The sequence below is a fragment of the Sus scrofa genome, chromosome 17 (assembly GCF_000003025.6).
Source record: "Sus scrofa isolate TJ Tabasco breed Duroc chromosome 17, Sscrofa11.1, whole genome shotgun sequence".
NCBI classification, from domain to species: Eukaryota; Metazoa; Chordata; class Mammalia; order Artiodactyla; family Suidae; genus Sus; species Sus scrofa.
Window position 1 is genome coordinate 49,628,602 of NC_010459.5, and position 20,048 is coordinate 49,648,649.

General features: G+C 39.2%; 1 protein-coding gene across 1 annotated transcript in view; it reads left to right on the top strand.

The window, feature by feature from the left end:
- Positions 1–20,048, top strand: part of NCOA3 (nuclear receptor coactivator 3) — a 132,197-nt gene that overhangs the window by 100,327 nt on the left and 11,822 nt on the right. The window contains 11 exon segments of the mRNA NM_001114276.1: positions 8,047–8,151; positions 8,593–8,765; positions 9,206–9,252; positions 10,734–10,908; positions 11,300–11,488; positions 11,631–11,732; positions 15,319–15,459; positions 15,741–15,888; positions 17,057–17,448; positions 17,624–18,492; positions 19,700–19,835. Coding sequence (NP_001107748.1) covers positions 8,063–8,151; positions 8,593–8,765; positions 9,206–9,252; positions 10,734–10,908; positions 11,300–11,488; positions 11,631–11,732; positions 15,319–15,459; positions 15,741–15,888; positions 17,057–17,448; positions 17,624–18,492; positions 19,700–19,835 — 2,461 coding nt within the window. The 5' untranslated portion in view covers positions 8,047–8,062.

Sequence of the window (20,048 nt, forward strand, 5' to 3'; positions counted from 1 at the left end):
TAGTTTATTGTAGACACCATTATGTGCTTTTTCTCTATTTGAAAAAAAAAACCATAGGCTGCTAGGTTTCCTATCTGCTGTGCCTTCATTTTAACATTTAAACTATGTTGTTATAACTGTATGTTTTTCCTCTTCTGCTTGCCTGTGAGTTCTAACAATGTGTGGGGTCTTTATCTCTATTTGCTAGACCCAAAATGGTCTGGGCATGCCAGTGTTTGAACTGAAATGGAATTAAAGTAAAGTAAAAAAGAATTGCATTAGGAGGTTTATAACTTTATCCTTCTAAGCATAACAAGTTATAAACAACAAAGGGATACTCCAGTTAGTTTTGATTTGAAATTTCCCTTTCTTTCCCTCCATTTTATCTCCTTTCAGTGCTTATCCTCTATCCCCGGGTTGAATTAAAACATGAAGGTGGAAATATTCACTGAAAGAGTCAGCCAACGGAGGAGGACACTTCCAAAGTGGTTCCATGTTTACAGACTTGTCTCCTCCCCTGCTTCCCCTTGTCCCCTAAACATACACAGGTTCTATTTTCTTTCATTTCTTTCCTCCATGGTGCTGGTTCTCTTAATGTTGCACAAAAGATTGAAGTAAAACCTTTAACTTGATATTTTGGAAAATATATTTTAGGATTAAGCCTTACTAGCGATGACTGTGTACTAAAATTGTCTTAAGACCATCAATTTGAAACTTGAATTTTGGGTAGTGCCTTTGTGTTTGAATGTCTCATAAATCTTTCCCAATGGCATTTTTTTCCCTAATTGGCTTGATCAGTCTCTGCTTTTATATAACGCTTCAAGCAGTTTTTAGTAGATCAATTCAAATCCACAGTTGTATGAAAATTTCCTTAATGTTACTGGGATTCTTAGGAGATAACCAGAAATACTCCCTAGTTAGTGTGGTTAATAATACCTTGTTTAAGTCAGGTATGACCCTGACAAATGAACTAAATTACTGGTGAGGTAGTCCAAAGTTTTGGCCCCAGCATTTGGTCTTAGAAAACCCAAGAATGAAAATACTTGACAGATTATTTTAGGGTATACTTCATGAATTTCTTTTTCTTTTTTTCTTTTTTTTTTTTTAACTTTATGAATTTCTGATCTCAGATTTTCTCCTTGCTGTGTGAGCCACTGACTGTTGGTCTGAGGTGGAAATAAGGGTCATAGTTAATAGTAGGCTGCCTAAGAGAGCAGTTTATCTAGTGACTTGTAGAGTAATGGTTGGTTTTTCAGGGCTCAAGGGGAAAGGCTGCATTAGTACCTGCTGAGCTGGTGTACCTCCTTGCTCTGACCCTAATACTACAAGCCCCTAAACCTTGCATGTAATTGCTTCTCAGTGTTCTTACTGATGAGCTGAGACATTTTCTGGCTAACTGGTTGGAGATGGTGTGATTCAACAATATAGATGGTTTATTTTGGGGGGAGGGGAGGAGAATAAAGTGCCCAAGGAACATTTGATACATGTTTTGTTAGTTATAAAGTCTGAAAATATTTTGGTCCTGGCTCTGTCACCCAATCCGTGTGTAATCTAGCTACTGCTTTATCTGTAAAATGGAAACAGTGCATGCCTTGGAGAGTCACTCTAAGAAGTTACGCGGAATAATACATGGTATGCCTAACACTGTTCAAGTTATTCTCTTCCCCCCTTTTAAATTTTTTTCAGATTTTTATATTTTTTGTTTTTTCCTTTGTAGCTGGTTTACAATGTTCTATCAGTCTTCCCCCTTCTTATTAATTTAGGAAAATAAAGTATTTCAGTTGGTCTCTATGCCATTGGAGGGTTTACTGGGTTACTTAACTCCTCTTCATTTTGACATAGGCTTTCCTTACTCCTCCCCCCACCCCGCTCCACCTCCAACTTCTTGATCACCTAATGGACACTAGCATTGTTTTTTGTTTGTTTTTTTGCTTTTAGGGCCACACCCTCAGCGTATGAAGGTTCCCAGGCCCTATAGGGGTTGATTCAGAGCTGCAGCTGCCAGCCCACGCCACAGCCACAGCCACACGGTATCCAAGCCATGTTTGTGACAGCTCACGGCAACTCTGGATCCTTAACCCACTGAGCAGTGTCAGGGATCGAACCTACATCCTCCTGGATATTAGTTGGATTCATTTCCGCTATGCCACAACGGGAACTCCGACAGTAGCATTGTTAATTGGTATCCTTTCCTTTTGGACAGGGAGTATTTCCTGTTTCCTTGTCCATCTGGCTAATTTGTTGTACATAATTAAGATTTTCCCTCTTGTCTTAACTGCAAATAAACCAAAAAGAAAGCTAGTTAATGCTACTAAGCCACATACCAACATTTTCATGGCTTTTGAGCTGGTGGGCATAATTCTTTGATGCTTTTAATGAGTGTTCATGTTCTAGCCATGTGTTGTATTCTGTGCATGTTTAAGCTTAAACCTGTACCATAGCTTGATTGCTTTATATAAAAAGGCCTATACTATTTATATGAGAAATTCTATCCAATTGCTATAAGATTCTTACTTATTTAAAATCTGATTCATCCTGGATCTACTTGTAACTTTTCCAAAATGATATAGAAATAGGTAGCCTTAGGTTTTGAGAGCATTGAATGTTATTACAAATCGCTGTGAATCTATGTTGAAGTAGTGTACAGATATCTTGGTTAAATGTTATCTTAGCTTAAAGTGTGCATTGTCATATTAGTATATTTAAGTAGTATAGCATCAAACTCAAGTAAAAACATTTCAAAAAGAAAAATAATTGTAAAAAATGGCTGACATAGAAAGATAGAATACATTTTGGAACTTTGGATTCTGATTCAGTGAAAAGTTTTTCGGTCTAGTCCTTTACTGTGGTGTCAGGTGCTTGAAAAGCCTTCTGTGATTGGATTGTATTCTACCTACAAGTGTGTAAACTGAGGTGTATCTCCAGTTTAACAATCAGCTGGCGGATATCTCTTCATTAGCAACTTCAGAATATATGTATGTACAAGTGTACAGATTACTTGGGTGGAAGGAGGGAGAAGGTTTATATTGTGGTCCTAATTTCTTTTCCATTCAGCTGTGTAGATGATAATCTTTAATTTTAGGGAATCAGAATTTAAAGGGGCTTAATATCAGTAGATATTATAGAGATACTGGGAGGCTTGTGCTGCATTATTTTCCCTTTGAATATGGATTTTACCTATTCCATATATCCTTCAAACTAGATAGGTTGTAATTTAAGATACAAAAATGTAAGCTGTACAGTTAAATGATCTATGATTCTTAACCTTTAGAACTTTGTGGCGGCAGGGGGCAGGGGGATTGATCTACTTAGGGACCTGGTTCCATTTCCTTCTCCTACCCTAATTCTTGACTAGTGACTGCAGATGGTCTAGATTTAGTGTGTATATGCTAGGCATTTACCTTTCATACCTTCAAAAGAGAAATTTACCAAACTAGGTATTATAGTTTGAGCCTGGCTCTGTCAGAGAGAAACAGACAACAGACCTGACAAGTAAAACAAATACTATTTATATTTATAATAACTAAGTTTAATTCACAATAAATAGAAAACATAGAGAGTTTGTCATAGTCATTTTGCTAAGGAATTATTACAGTAGTTACTGTATATGCTGAAACCTTTTTTTTTTCCAGAAATATTTCTGTTTTTAATTTCTCATGTTGAACATTTTCTTTAGCTAAATGAAATTTAGGGGATGTATTTGATCTACTCTGATTTTTTTTTTTGTTGCATAGTATTTTGTCATTCAAACTCGGATATCACAAGGTCTTTTGGGCATTGTCCAATAAATGTAGTACCAAGGTTTGTCCCTGTCCAAGAACTAGAAAAAGAAATCTATTGAACCTGTTCCTTAAAAAAATGGAATGTGAGGAGTTCCCGTCATGGCGCAGTGGTTAACGAATCTGACTAGGAACCATGAGGTTGCGGGTTCCGTCCCTGCCCTTGCTCAGTGGGTTAACAATCTGGCGTTGCCGTGAGCTGTGGTGTAGGTTGCAGACGCGGCTCGGATCCCGCGTTGCTGTGGCTCTGGCGTAGGCCGGTGGCTACAGCTCCGATTCTACCCCTAGCCTGGGAACCTCCATATGCCGCGGGATCGGCCCAAGAAATAGCAACAACAACAACAACAACAACAACAAAAGACAAAAAGACAAAAAAAAAAAAAAAAAATGGAATGTGAGGAGTTCCTGTGGTGGTTCAGGGGGTTAGAACCCAACATAGTGTCTGTGAGGGTGCAGGTTTGATCTCTGGTCTTGCTCAGCAGGGTGTAGGTTGCAGATGCGGCTTCGATCCCACTTTGCTGTGGCGGGGTGGTGTAGGCCTGCAGCCTGCAGCTCCTGTTCGAACCCTAGCCCAGAAATTGCCATGTGCCGCAGGTGCAGCCCTAAAAAAAATGGAACATGAGAATCATTTTATATCCTAATTAATTAAACACCACTACCATGGTTTTAAATGAAGATCTGGCATTAGCGCATTTCTGTATAATTACCTTGTTACTAGAGATCATTGGACTCTGTAAAAGAGTAAACTTGGTAGCAAGTAGAGGAGCAACCGTACTGCACAGTCACGTCATGTTTGGCTGCTTCTGCCAGATCAGGAGAAGGAGCCACATGTGTATTGGACATAAGTAGCCATATTTAGGTTTCTCTAACGTGCGCATGAATATTGACTTGATGTGAATGATGTGTATGCATTTATGGTTTAGACTGATAATTGTGATTATTGATTTCTTTTGTACTAAGAGATTGTTATGATTTTGATTCTCCTTTGATGTAATTTATGCCTTTAAAATTAATTTTGGTGACATCCTATACCAATCATGAAAACAAAAATTTAAGAAGTTTGAAGAAACCTTCCAACTTTTATATAGATCAGAATGAAGGGAACTATAAAATATAACTTTAAGTTGAATGTACCCTTTATTCAGTGAAGTATTGGAGATTCAGCTTAGGTGTAATAGCAAAGTAAGGAAGTAATACTGAGAACATAGAATAAGTTCTGTCTTTCAAATTAAAGAAATGCTATTATTTATTAAATAGTTTGCTACTCAATTTTGAGGATTCAGCTTATGTTTTATACCGAAGAAAGTGAATAATGTCTAGATGGTGAAGTAAATTATATACATACATTTTTTTTCTCTTTCTTTTTTTTTAGGGCTGCACCCACGGCGCAGCATATGGAGATTCTCAGGCTAGGGGTCTCATCAGAGCTACAGCTGCGCCATAGCCACAGCAACGCTGGATCCGAGCCGCATCTGCGACCTGTACCACAGCTCACAGCAACGCCAGATCCTTAACCTACTGAGCAAGGCCAGGGATTGAACCTGCAACCTTGTGGTTCCTAGTCGATTTGTTTCCTCTGCACCACAACGGGAACTCCTAAATTTATATATATATATATATATATATATATTTTTTTTTTTTTTTTTTTTTTGGTCTTTTTGCCATTTCTTGGGCTGCTCCCGTGACATATGGAGGTTCCCAGTCTAGGGGTCCAATTGGAGCTGTAGCCACCGGCCTACACCAGAGCCACAGCAATGCAGGATCCAGGCTGCATCTGCAATCTATACCACAGCTCACGGCAACGCGGGATCCTTAACCCACTAAGCAAGGCCAGGGATCGAACCCGCAACCTCATGGTTCCTAGTCGGATTCGTTAACCACTGAGCCATGACGGGAACTCCCCTAAATTATATTTTTAAAATAAAGAAATGCCATTACTCACTGGATGGTTTGCCACGCAGTTTAAAAATAACCTGTATATTAAGCAAATATAAAATTCTATTGAGATGTTGCTAGTTTACTCTGTTTCTGTACTTAAGGAATTACTGTTTTTCTTTTTAAATGTGAAAATTGGAAATCAAAACTGAATATAGTTTTAAAACTTTATTTGGAAATAATTTTAAACCTAAAGCAAAGCTGCAAGAAAGAGAATAGTACAAAGAAGTTTAAAATTTCTCCCCAAAGGATACAACTGGTGTCAACAATTTGCTGGCCTCCTTTCTCCTCCCTTTCTGCTTTTTCTGTTCCTTTTCTCACTCACTTATAAAGTATGCACTACTCCCCTCAAAAACCATTGGAGGGTCATTTGTATACATAATGGCCCTTTTGTACTAAGACTTAAATAACCACAGAACAAAAGTCAACTTAAGTAAATTTAACTTTGGCAAAATACTTCTGTTGTCCATATTCTAAATTTTGTCAGTTGATCCCATAATGTCTTTTATAGCATTTTCCCTTCTGGTATAGGATCTGATATAGGATCAAATATTGCATTTAATTGGCATTTCTCTTTAGCTGTCTTTAATCTGGACTATTTAATGATTTTGTTTTGTTATGACATGGTCATTTTTGGCGAATACAGTATGGCATTGAGATGTGGTTATGCTTTAAAATATAATATTGAGCCACTATCAATGAAACTTACTTGAAGTTCTTTTCTCTCCTTTATTTTTTAAACTTATGTTGTGAGAAAAACCACTTCAAGTTCATAAAACACCAGCTTTTTAGCCTTTTTATATTTTACTGCCAGAATTATCAGTAGAATGAATTTTGTTGGTATTTAATTAATATCTAGAACATCTGTAAAGATAGTAATGTAATCTAGAACTTCTGGTTTTGATTTTTTGTAAAGCTACATATTTTAAGTTTGATTAGTATTTTGTGTGAAATTTTGGATTTCTATTTATTTGTCTCTCTTCCTGGCAGTATTGTGCCATCTAGTGGAAATTTATGTCCTTCAATATGTCTCATAGACTAGATGGAATGCAAGATGCATTTTAACATATTAAGAAAAAGTAGTTTGGAATGTTTGAACTTTGTGGTCGACTTGGAATTCTTTGTAACAATGATTGTCTTCATAAACAAGAGTTTAGGACAAGTAAAATTCTTGTTAAATGAAGGCCTAGTAGATGTCTTAGAATTGAGTTAAAATCTGCCTTTTTTTCCCAACAAGAAATACTCTACGTTTATTATCTTTTATCAGTGCACATTTAACCAAGGCATATTAGAGTTCCATCAGTGAACATTAAAATAATCATTGCTTTGTAGAGCTTGTCAAAATCTTCCCACATGGAGTTTTATTGTGGTTCATTACTTTCTAAGCAGAATGTGGTTTCTTCTTCTTTTTTTCTTTTGCTTTTAGGGCTGTACTTGCAGCCTATGGTGGTTCCCAGGCTAGGGATCGAATTGGAAGTACAGCTGCTGGCTGACGCCACAGCCACAGCAACGCCAGATTCGAGCTGTGTCTGCAGCCTACACCACAGTTCACGGCAACACTGAATCCTTAACCCACTGAGCGAGGCCAGGATCGAACCTGCAACCTCATATGGTTCCTAGTCGGATTCGTTTCCACTGCACCATGATGGGAACTCCTAAGCAGAATGTTTTGGAGTTTACATATTATTTACACAATCTAGGTTTATTTTGAAGTAACAGAAGAAAAAAAAACATTGGATGAGAAATATTAATGAAATGGTCTAAAGGAAAAAATGTGCTACCTTTAAAAATAACCTGAAAATAATTTAGACATTTATCATTTGAAAACTTCTTACCAAATAAGATCTTACTTGTGTGTAAATAAAACTTAAAATTTTATCAGTTGGAGAGTTAGTAGTCTATTTTTCTTGTTATTAGATGTGAAGAAGATGCCTTACTCCTTGTGAGGTATCAATATATGCATTTTTACTAGGACTTGAGAAGCATTTGTCCTGGGGTTGGACATTCTGCACGACTAAATTGAAACATGAATTCTTGAAATCTTCAGAATAGTCATTTATTATAAAGCATATTGAGAAGTTCTCTTGTGGCACAGTGGTTAAGGATCTGGTGTTGTCACTGCAACTGCTCAGGTTGCTGCTGAGGTGTGGGTTTGATCCCTGGCCTGGGAACTTCCACATGCTGCAGGTGTGGCCAAAAAAAAAAAAAACCAGAGAGAGAGGGAGAGAATATTACGAACTATCTACCCATTTAGGGAAAGCAGTTCTGAATTACAAAATGCAGCCATTCAAGCATATGACCCCTTTATAGAGTCATGGATATTTCATAATGTTTTTATCTTATTCTTTCTTAGTTGCTGATGTTTATTCATGATGAGTGGATTAGGAGAAAACTCGTTGGATCCACTAGCCCCTGATTCACGAAAACGCAAGTTGCCCTGTGATACTCCGGGACAAGGGTAGGCGGTTTATTTCCTGATACTTCACCAAGGTGTCCTCCCCCCCACCCTACCCCCGTGCCTTTTTTCATGGGGGGGTGGTTTGAAGATAACATTTCAGCTTTCTGTTATTTACATTTGCTGGTTAGATTATATACAGTTCATAAGACCTCATCATTAATAAGTAGCTATTGCTGTTTTATTATTTGTTAATTTCACTTCTCTGAGGTGAAGATTATTGATCCTTGTTTTGCAGATGATGAAATGAGACTAACTGCTTAAGGTTTAGGTTTGCTTGAGTTTCACCTATACTGTACTGATTCTGCAAGACAATGTTTTGCTAGTCTCTGTGGGCTGAATTTAGCTTGCTCGTGTATGAATGTAATCGTCTTGGGTAGGGACTGATTCAGCTCTTTTGTGATAGATGTATTTACGGCCTTCTCTCCAACCGCCCCCCCCCAGCCTTACCTGCAGTGGTGAAAAGTGGAGACGGGAGCAGGAGAGTAAATATATTGAAGAACTGGCTGAACTGATATCTGCTAATCTTAGCGATATTGACAATTTCAACGTCAAACCAGATAAATGTGCAATTTTAAAGGAAACAGTAAGGCAGATACGTCAAATAAAAGAGCAAGGTAATACAAAGTAAGAAAAACAAGTCTTTTAGAAGGAACTTGTTAACAGTGTTCACTTTTGCTGCCTCTTGCTTCAATGGGAACTCCTGCTGCTTGAGGGCTAGCCTCTTTGGGAATGGACAGATGAGTTGACCTGCTCTGCTAGTACATTTAGTAGGGAAAGAAAATTTAGAATAATTTCTGCCCTCCTGGGTAACTCTGAAATTTAATTTTAACCTCTAAAAATTGTAGCATCATTTTCTTAACCAGGAAATGGTGTGTATATGCAAATGCACATGTGTGTGCATGTCTCTTTGTGTCTGTTCTGGGGGACCATTTGAAGGTGGATTTAATCTGTCGCTGATATATATATATGCTATTTGTAGTACTGCCTTATGTCTTTTCAGGGAAAGCTATTTCCAATGATGATGATGTTCAGAAAGCTGATGTATCTTCCACAGGACAAGGGGTGATTGATAAAGACTCCTTAGGACCACTTTTACTTCAGGCAAGTGTATGGTTTTAGCTGTCGAGTCAGCTGTGTTACTTAAAAATTTTTTTTGTGTGTGTATGGTTAGGATATGAGAACAAAAGAAAATGTTTCTTTTCACGAGATAGAACTTAGTATTCTGAATATGATGGTAAAATACTCTTATATTTACAATATGTGTAACTCAGGAGGTCCTGTGGCATTCTCCCCCCACCCAAATATTTTGGGTGTATTTTACCTCAGACTCTTTGGTGTATTGTTGTGTGTGGATTGATCTTATACACACTACAATTTTATATTCTGGAAGCATTTTTAAGACCTAAAATATATTTTTTGGAATTCCCGTTGTGGCTCAGCGGTAATGAACTCAGTTAGCATCCATGAGGATGTGGGTTCGATCCCTGGCCTTGCTCAAAGGGTTGGGGATCTGGTGTTGCCGTGAGCTGTGGTGTAGGTCACAGATGCTGCTCGGATCTGGTGGTGGTGTGGCTGTGATGTAGGCTGGCAGCTACAGCTCTGATTAGACCCAAGCTCGGGAACTTCCATATGCCCTGGGTGTGGCCCTCAAAAGCAGCAAAACAAAACAAAAACCCAAATGTATTTTTTGTTAAGTAGTTGTTTTAAATAGATGTAATTAACCTGTAGCACTTACAGAATGTTTCTCTTACTTTAAGTCAGGGCTGAAAGCCCTTTAATAAAACTTTAACTCATCAAAAACAAAACTGTTCTTATTTCAGTTAGTTTGTTCCAGCTACTTTTTAGTAAAGTGCATTGTTCCTCTTTGTAAATTCCCATTAAAGACAGGGGTAATTCCTGTAGCTTGACTTGGTATCAAGTGGGAAAATGGAGAGCAGTAAGGATGATTTTCTTATTATTAAAAGCTCCTTTGAAGAAGTAATCCTTCAAAAATTATATTAGACATTAATTCAAATCTCTTGCTGCCTGTATTTGTCTTTCTTGAAATTGTCTTTATTTTTCATATAACCCTGTATTAATGTTGCTAATGTTAATAGGAATGGTGGCTAATAGTGGTTGAATCAGTAGTAGATTTTTCAAATTATATTTAGTACCAAGGCTGGTGTCTTAGTCTGCTAAGGCTACCATAACAAAATACCACAGACTGGGTGGCTTAAACAGCAGAAATTTATTTCTTACAGTTCTGGAGGCTGGAAGTCCAAGATCAAGGTGTTGACAGGCTTGGTTTCTCCTGAGGCCTCTCTCCTTGGCTTGTAGATGGCAGCCTTCTTGTGTCTTCACGTGGCCTTTTCTCTGTGCGTGTGCATCTCTGGTGTCTCTCTCTCTCTTCTTATAAGAACACCAGTCCTATTGGATTAGAGCCCTACCCTTATGACCTCAAGTAACCTTAATTATCTCCTGAAAGGCCCTGTCTCCAAACGTAGTCACACTGGGGGTTAGGGCTTCAACAGATGCATTTTGGTGGGGGGAGGGGATAGAGTTCAGCTCCTAATAGCCTGCCAACATCAACATATCCGCTTCAGGCGTTGGATGGTTTCCTGTTTGTGGTGAATCGAGAAGGAAACATTGTATTTGTGTCAGAAAACGTCACTCAGTACCTGCAATACAAGCAAGAAGACCTGGTTAACACAAGTGTCTACAGTATCTTGCATGAAGAAGACAGAAAGGATTTCCTTAAAAACTTACCGAAATCTACAGGTAGGCTTTTAATGTGTGTTTCCTAGATAAGTTTAAAAAAAAATTTTTTTTGACCATTTCTTAGAAAATTGATCTTTTACGTTTTAGAAAACCAAGTGATCAGATTTATGTAGAAGAAGATAAGTGGCAGCTAGCAACATTTTCAGATGAATTTAGAATTTGGTGTACATTTCATGGGTCCAGGGTATGAAGTGAGGTATAGAATATAAGTGAGACACCTGTTGAAGTTGAAATTATTCCAGTGTTTTTTATATTGCCACTTTGAAAATATTAGTGTAGAAATTACTGTGATAGATGTATAATGAGAAAATAGGTGTAGCTTCAATTCTTGATGATAGTCACAGACTGAAATTGCCAGCTTAAAAAACTCCTTTCAACTTGTTTTCCAAAGTTAATGGAGTTACCTGGACAAATGAGACCCAGAGACAAAAAAGCCATACATTTAATTGCCGTATGTTGATGAAGATACCACATGATATCCTGGAAGACATGAACACTAGTCCTGAAATGCGCCAGAGATATGAAACGATGCAGTGCTTTGCCCTGTCCCAGCCTCGAGCTATGATGGAGGAGGGGGAAGGTGAGCTCGATCACATGCTTGGAGCTTTGTGATTTCCGTGGTTGTAATTCTTCTTACTGAATTCGATGTCCGTACTTGCCTATTGAACAGATGTAGCCAAAGGTTAAATAGAATCCTTACCTGGTTCAATTTTCTATTGCAGATTTGCAATCCTGCATGATCTGTGTGGCCCGCCGAATCACTACTGGAGAAAGAGCGTTTCCATCAAACCCTGAGAGCTTTATTACTAGACATGATCTTTCAGGTAAAAACTGTGCATGTGCCTGCATATTGTTCATTTTGAAAATTTTTATGGAAGTTAACTGTTTCTACAGCCTGCACTATCATTTAAGTGCCTGCACCCACTATAATGAATACTTTGCATGGATTATTTCCTGTGTTTCTTTTTTTTCCTTTGTTTTGTCTTGTCCTTTTAGTGCTGCACCCGTGGCATATGGAGGTTCCCAGGCTAGGGGTCTAAGCGGAGCTGTAGTCACTGGCCTATGCCAGAGCCACAGCAACGCCAGATCTGAGCTGCGTCTGCGACGTACACCACAGTTCACAGCAACGCCAGTTGCCTTAAGCCACTGAGTGAGGGCAGGGATCGAACCCGCATCCTCAGGGATGCTAGTTGACTTCATTACCTCTGAGCCACAGTGGGAACTCCCAGAAGTTACTGTTTCTTTTCTGTAACCTCAAGCCCCTTTTTTGTAAAGAAACACATTTCAAAAATATGGGTAATTTGATGAGAGTTACTGGGAGTAATTCTTGACATCAACATGAATTTCAGTCTTGGTCTGTCCTTTTTGGACCATGAGAGTAAAGAAGGCCATTATAGTTGATAAGGCATAATGATGAAATTAAACACAGTGGCAGTATCATCTGTATTTGCTCTTTTGATCATTTAACTCTAAATGTTGATACCAAGGGTTTGTCACACACGCTTTATCTCAGATCCGGTGACAGTGAGGTTGAGTTGCTTGTCCAAGGTCATGACTCCTAAGAGCGTTTGCAGCTGGGTCTGCCTGAAGTGAAAGTCTGTATTACTTGCTTTGTGTCTACCATGTCAACCTTCAATAAATAACTTGATAAAAAGGAATAGGTTTAAATAAACATACAACACAGAGCTGGTGTGTGTGTGTATGTATGTACATAGACACATAATATTTTACTATAAAAAATGGTTATTTTTGAAGTCATCAACCATTTTATGCCAGACTCAGTTATTTAAGGCTACTTCATATTAATTTTCACAGATGGGAAAAAAAGCAAAAGTTCTTCGTAATCTGAATTGACAGTCTGTTCACACTAATGAATCTTACTTTATAATGGAAAATTTTCTCTGTACTCACCTTCAGATATCAAACCTAGTAACAGGAATTTCTGTGTGTTATTTTAGAGCTGTTCTTTGTCTGTATTGTTATGATTTGGCAGTATAAATTTTCTCCCTAAATGACACTAGGTACTTTACACTTCGTAGCTGAAAATGCTAAATAAAAACTTGTTGCCTAAGCAGTTGAGCAAGTAGAACCTTTAACAATGATCTCATTGGAGTTTCTGTTGTGGCTCAGTGGGTTAGTGACCTGACGTCTCTGTGAGGATGCAGGTTTGATCCCTGGCCTTGCTTGGTGGGTTAAGGGTCTGGTGTTGCTGCATGCTGTAGGTCATGGCTTGGGTCCAGTGTTGCTGTGGCTGTGGTGTAGGACCCAGCTATAGCTCTGATTCGACACCTGGCCCGGGAACTTCGATTTGCCACACGTGTGGCCATAGAAAGAAAAAAAATCTTATCAATATTTTCTTTTATTAAAGATGCCTATTTACTATAACAGTTAGAAATTACTACGCAAGAAAAATTAAATACTTTTGTTTGGTTAACATCTGAGAACCATCTTATCACAGTTGTAGTTGGTACCTTCCAGTTGCTGTCCATTCTTTTGTGGGAGGTTTGCACTCATACAGTAGTTTCTTTGGCTTTTGGAGAGATTTTATTACTCTGGACCCTGATGTGTTTCATTTAACAAACCTTTCCTGAATGTCTGTTTTGTATTTGTAATGTGGCTCTCAGACCTAAGCCCAGGGGAGGTAGTTGAGGACAGATTACTCTTTTTAAATTTATTTTTTACTTTTTTAAAGTATAGTTGATTTATAACATACCAATTTCTGCTATACAGCAAAATGACTCAGTGTATATCTATATATATGTATCTATAGACACACACACACACATTCTATTGTATATTCTTTCCCATCATGGTCTGTCTGAGAAGATTGTATATCGTTCCCTGTGCTATACAGTAGGACCTTGTTGTTTATCTAGTCTAAGTGTTACAGTTTGTATGTACTAACCCCAAGCTCCCAGTCCATCCACCTGCACATCCCCCAATCCTCCTGGCAACCACAGTCTGTTCTCCCGTGTTAAGGACAGATGGTGGTAAGGACAGATAGTTCCCCTGCCGGCGCAGTGCACGTGTGTTTGCTCCTGGATTGCATTTGCCCCTCCTCCGTACTCCCCCCTCCTCCCAAGATGCTTTGTCGTCATGGAAGACCTGGGTCTTAAGTCGATTCTTGCACTGGTGGCTCATACCCATCAGTGCAGTGCCTTTCTCATTCTCAGTAGCTTCTCTAATACTGTCTTTTACAGTACTAGAAACTCTGAGAATTTTCCCAGTCCAAACTTGATTCCTTCAGCATTTCTACTTTTTTTAGAAACACATCATGGAGAGGATACATAGATGGGCAAACTTTTCCTACATCTTTCCCAATCTGTCTATAATCAAATTATTGACCACTTCTTTCAAGTCTTCACTTCCGGGTCATGACTGCCATCATTTCTGAATCTGGTGGACATGTTGGTGCCGAACATAAGAGGTTGTCTGGATGAATATTACATTTTTTAGTAAAACCTCTGAGAACAAAAACAGCTGTTGGTAGTCTTGACATCCATATAAGCTTCTTTCATGGTCTGACATTTTTTGACCATGCAGCATAATTTGTATAGAAATCCATGTCGTAGATGTTGATCACACAGTTTTTGCCCTGGACGTTGTCGGTAATTTTTGTTTTTTTTCTTTTTAGGGCTGCACATGAGGCATATGGAAGTTCCCAGGTTAGGAATCGAATTGGAAATGCAGCTGCCAGCCTACACCACAGCCATAGCAATGCCAAATCTGAGCCGTGTCTGAGACTACACTGCAGCTTGTGGCAACGCCAAATCCTTAACCCACTGAGTGAGGCCAGGGATCAAACCCGCGTCCTCATGGATACTAGTTGGGTTTGTTTCCACTGAGCCACAACAGGAACTCTGAAACCTTCTCTAATTTCATAGTTTTTTTGAGTGGTATATATTTCCTGTCCCTCATGTATTTGATAAGGAACATTTGTCAGAAGTGTTCATACTTAGGAAAATGAGTATTTAGTTAACCCTCCTAGTTTAGATTTTTAAATGGCTAAAAATGCAGTCACCTCATGTGGAAAGAGCTGTACTGTCCCTCTAGCTGTTGAGGCAGGTATTTTCTCTTGCTTTGTAATTGCAGGGACAGAATCTCTTAAGATTTTACTGGTATTTGTTACTTTTTCAACTAAATGAAAATGAATCTAAGGTTATCTGGACACGTTATATTCTGTACAGTGAAGTGAGTTGTGTGATAACACTCTCCTAGTCTATATGGCAGAACACTTAATGCACAAGTCCTGCAGGGCTGTGTCCTTAGAGAAGCTCCGGCCGGACATAGCAGAAATTTGGATCAGAAGATGGGACAAAGATTTAGTGTATTTTATTCAGTGCTAAGCCATGTAGTATGTAACTGGTGAATACCTGTAGATTGGATTTAAATCTTTTTTCTGTTTAATAGGAAAAGTTGTCAGTATAGATACAAATTCACTGAGATCCTCCATGAGGCCTGGCTTTGAAGATATAATCCGAAGGTGTATCCAGAGATTTTTTAGTCTTAATGATGGGCAGTCATGGTCCCAGAAACGTCACTATCAAGAAGGTAAAGCTTTTGGAGGTTGCTTCTTGATCTTGTTTGTCATTATGTTTGGAATGCTATAGAGCAGTACGTACATACATAACTATAGATATTGTCTGTCTTTGTGAGGTAGTAGGAAAAGGATTCTCGAGCATTTTTTATTTTAGCCTTTTCCTAATTTTGGTGAGGTCCAGTCTTTGACTGGGTTTTGAAAATGTTGCACTTGAGATTTATTTCCTTCCTCTCTTCTTCTGTGTGTGGTCTGCCAGTTGTAGTTACTAATAATAGGGTATTTTCCCCAACAGCTTATATCCATGGCCATGCAGAAACCCCAGTGTATCGATTCTCTTTGGCTGATGGCACTATAGTGACTGCACAGACAAAGAGCAAACTCTTTCGAAATCCTGTAACAAATGATCGTCACAGCTTTGTCTCCACCCACTTTCTTCAGAGGTAATGATAGATTACTGTGTATGCTCATGTTAAATGCAGCAAGTGTTCTCAAGGTGCTTTATTATTAATGTAAAAAGGGAGAAAATTCAACAAGAGAAAAAGCAGGCAGGTTGTTGGGTTTGCAGAAGTGAATTTAGATTCCTGGATTATGATGTTTTCTTTAAGGTTATAGTTTTATGTGAAAATGAGATGTGTTCATGAAATAACTAATTCCAAAGGAAAGCTGGAAGTTGGGAAGACTAGTGGATAAAAGAGCTTATAAAATCTGACCCTGTTACTTTTCATTTCTAATGGTGCATTAGATTGCTCTTAGGAATTGAATTTAAAATTCGAAGGTAGGAGTTCCCGTCGTGGCGCAGTGGTTAACGAATCTGACTAGGAACCATGAGGTTGCGGGTTCCATCCCTGCCCTTGCTCAGTGGGTTGACGATCCGGCGTTGCCGTGAGCTGTGGTGTAGGTTGCAGACGCGGCTCGGATCCCGCGTTGCTGTGGCTCTGGCGTAGGCCAGTGGCTACAGCTCCGATTCGACCCCTAGCCTGGGAACCTCCATATGCCGCGGGAGCGGCCCAAAGAAATAGCAAAAAGACCAAAAATAAATAAATAAATAAATAAAATAAAATTCGAAGGTAGACTTTAAGAATAAGTAGTTACAGGGAGTTCCCTAGTGGCTTAGCAGTTTAAGGATCCAGTATGGTCACTGCTGTGGCTCAGGTTGCTGCTGTGGCATTGGCTCTATCCCTGGCCTGGGACCTCCACATGCCAGGATCACGGCCAAAAAAAAAAAAAAAAAAAAGTGGTTGCTGTTGCTAATGGTAAAGAAGCAGAATATTCACCCATTAATTGTCTTGAGTAATTTGCAGGCATCTCCAGGTTAACCCTTTGATATACAGGAACTCTAGTAAAGCCCCACTGAGATTCTAGCTACATAGCTTTGGGCCCTTCACGGTGCTCTGATGGTGCCCCTTGTTTAGGTTATGTGGCTTATTAAAAATATGTTATTAGGTTAATAACTGATCAATATCTAGATTGTTGTCACTAGGTATTGGAATGACGCCTGAGAAGTTAAATTCCTGGGGGCACTTCATCTTTAAAAAAGAAAATCAGGTTCAGGCTTTTAATGCATGCTGTAATTTTTCAGTAAAACTTTGATGTTCTGTTTCTTTGCAGGGAACAGAATGGGTATAGACCAAACCCAAATCCTGTTGGACAAGGCGTTAGGCCTCCAGCAGCTGGATGCAACAGTTCAGTAGGCAGCATGAACATGTCGCCAAACCAAGGCTTACAGATGCTGAGCAGCAGGACCTATGGCTTGGCTGACCCCAGCACCACAGGCCAGATGACTGGAGCTAGGTATGGGGCTGCTGGTAGCATAGCTTCGATGAACCCTGGACCAGGCATGCAGTCACCATCTTCCTACCAGAACAGCAACTACGGTCTCAACATGAGTAGCCCTCCGCACGGGAGTCCTGGTCTTGGCTCCAACCAGCAGAATATCATGATTTCTCCTCGTAATCGTGGGAGCCCAAAGATGGCCTCACATCAGTTTTCTCCCGTTGCAGGTATTGGTGTTGCATTTCCTTAATTTTTTTCTTTTTCATTAATTCTGTTCTTTCCATACCACTGTAATTCCTATAAAGTTAATTCATTTTAAAATAGAACTTTTGCATGTTAAGTGGTGTTTTTTATAGCACATCTGATAGTCTAATCTTTTTCCAAATTTTTCTCTAAATCCAGGTGTGCACTCTCCCATGGGATCTTCTGGCAGTACTGGGAATCACAGCTTTTCTAGCAGCTCTCTCAGTGCCCTTCAAGCTATCAGTGAGGGTGTGGGGACTTCTCTTTTATCTACTCTGTCTTCACCAGGTCCCAAACTGGATAACTCTCCCAATATGAACATAACCCAACCAAGTAAAGTGAGCAGTCAGGATTCCAAGAGTCCCCTAGGCTTGTATTGTGACCAGAATCCAGTGGAGAGTTCCATGTGTCAGTCCAATAGCAGGGATCACCTCAATGACAAGGAAAGTAAGGAGAGCAGTGTGGAAGGCTCAGAGAATCAAAGGGGTCCTCTGGAGAGCAAAGGTCACAAAAAGTTACTGCAGTTACTTACCTGTTCCTCCGATGACCGGGGCCATTCCTCCTTGACCAACTCCCCGCTGGATTCAGGATGTAAAGACTCGGCCATTAGCGTCACCAGCCCCTCTGGGGTCTCTTCTTCAACCTCTGGAGGAGTGTCCTCCACATCCAATATGCATGGGTCACTGCTGCAAGAGAAGCACCGGATTTTGCACAAGTTGCTGCAGAATGGGAACTCGCCGGCCGAAGTAGCCAAGATTACTGCCGAAGCCACTGGGAAAGACACTAGTAGCACAGCATCTTGTGTGGAAGGAAACGTCAAGCAGGAGCAACTAAGTCCTAAGAAGAAGGAAAATAACGCTCTGCTTAGGTATCTGCTGGACAGGGATGATCCTAGTGACACACTCTCCAAAGAACTGCAGCCCAAAGTAGAAGGCGTGGACGGTAAAATGAGCCAGTGCAGCAGTTCAGCCCTTCCTAGCTCAAGTCAAGAGAAAGACTCTAAAATTAAGACAGAAACGAATGAAGAGGTAATTTGTCTTTTCTGTGTTTCATTTTTGTCATTGTAGTATTGATCATTGCATTTCTGTGTTAGAAAGACAGTGTATCATACATGAATTCTTATCTTCTATTTTAGGTGTATTTAATGGGAATTAATCTGGAGCTATCTTTTTTGGGGGCTCACTGTTTTTAGCATCAGTTAAGTGTATTATGATATAATTTAGAAGTATCGATGTATATGCTTTAAAATGTAATTTATTATTCCTTAGTAGCCAATTTGGCATTTTTCATCAAGGTTTTTGGTTTTTATTGTTGGAATGAGCCCATTGGGTCATTAAGGCTATGGTAGAAACAGAAAGAAAAAAAACAACAACAAACTTTTGTGTTAAGCAATAGGATTTTGATTTTTACCTCAAATCAAGTTTCACATTCTCAAGCATTTCCCAAACTCTGCTTTGAGAAGCACTGTCCTGGGAGATGTTAATATGTACCTGAGAAAATGAAAGCCTTGAAGAAGTCATACTGTTAGGATGTCTCTTTCACTCTAAGCCAGCGTTCTCCAAACGTTTTGACTAAACCCTTTTAAAATCATACCCATGAATATCTTGTTGAACACCAGCTTGCTTTCATTATTAATCATACCTGTTTTCAGAAGTATGTGAAGGGCAGACATCTGTCAGCTGATGATTTGGACTGATGTTCGCTGGAAATTATCCTATAGTTTGAGAATTAAGCATACATTTAAAAATTTCTCGGAGTTCCCTTCATGGCTCAGTTAATGAACCCCACTAGGAACCATGAGGTTATGGGTTCGATCCCTGGCCTTGCTCAGTGGGTTAAGGATCCGGGGTTGCTGTGAGCTGTGGTGTAGGTCGCAGACGCGGCTTGGATCCTGTGTTGCTGTGGTTCTGGTGTAGGCCAGTGGCTACAGCTCCGATTAGACCCTTAGCCTGGGAGCCTCCATATGCCATGGATGCAGCCCTAGAAAAGGGAAAAAGCCAAAAAGAAAAAAAAATTCTCTTTGAAAGCACTTCCCAACCTATGGATTTATCCCAGTATTTAAATTGTTCTTACTTTTAAGGAAGACGATGAGGGGTAGAGGTCATATCTTTTAAGTGGGCATTATCATTTCAGGTACCTACCGTGGTTACCTGTTACTCTTTTATCTATTTTCTTCTGACGAATATGTTTATACCTATATATCTAGTAATGTGCTTAAAACCATTTTATTTTCAGGGATCTGGAGACTTGGATAATCTAGATGCTATTCTTGGTGATCTAACTAGTTCTGATTTTTATAATAATTCCATATCTACAAATGGTAGTAATCTTGGAACCAAGCAGCAGATGTTTCAAGGAACTAATTCTCTGGGTAAGGAAGAACTAGATTTTATTCTTGCTCCCTTTTAGCCTTTTCTGCACACTTGTATACATTCTCAGACTAGGATCCAACTTTACACTGCATTCTCTGCCTCTCAGTTTCTTATACTAAATTATAATGTGTGTGGGTTTTTGTTACTGTTTTTTGGTTTTTGGGTTTTTTTGTTGTTGTTGTTGTTTTTTTAGGGCCGCACCTATGGCATAT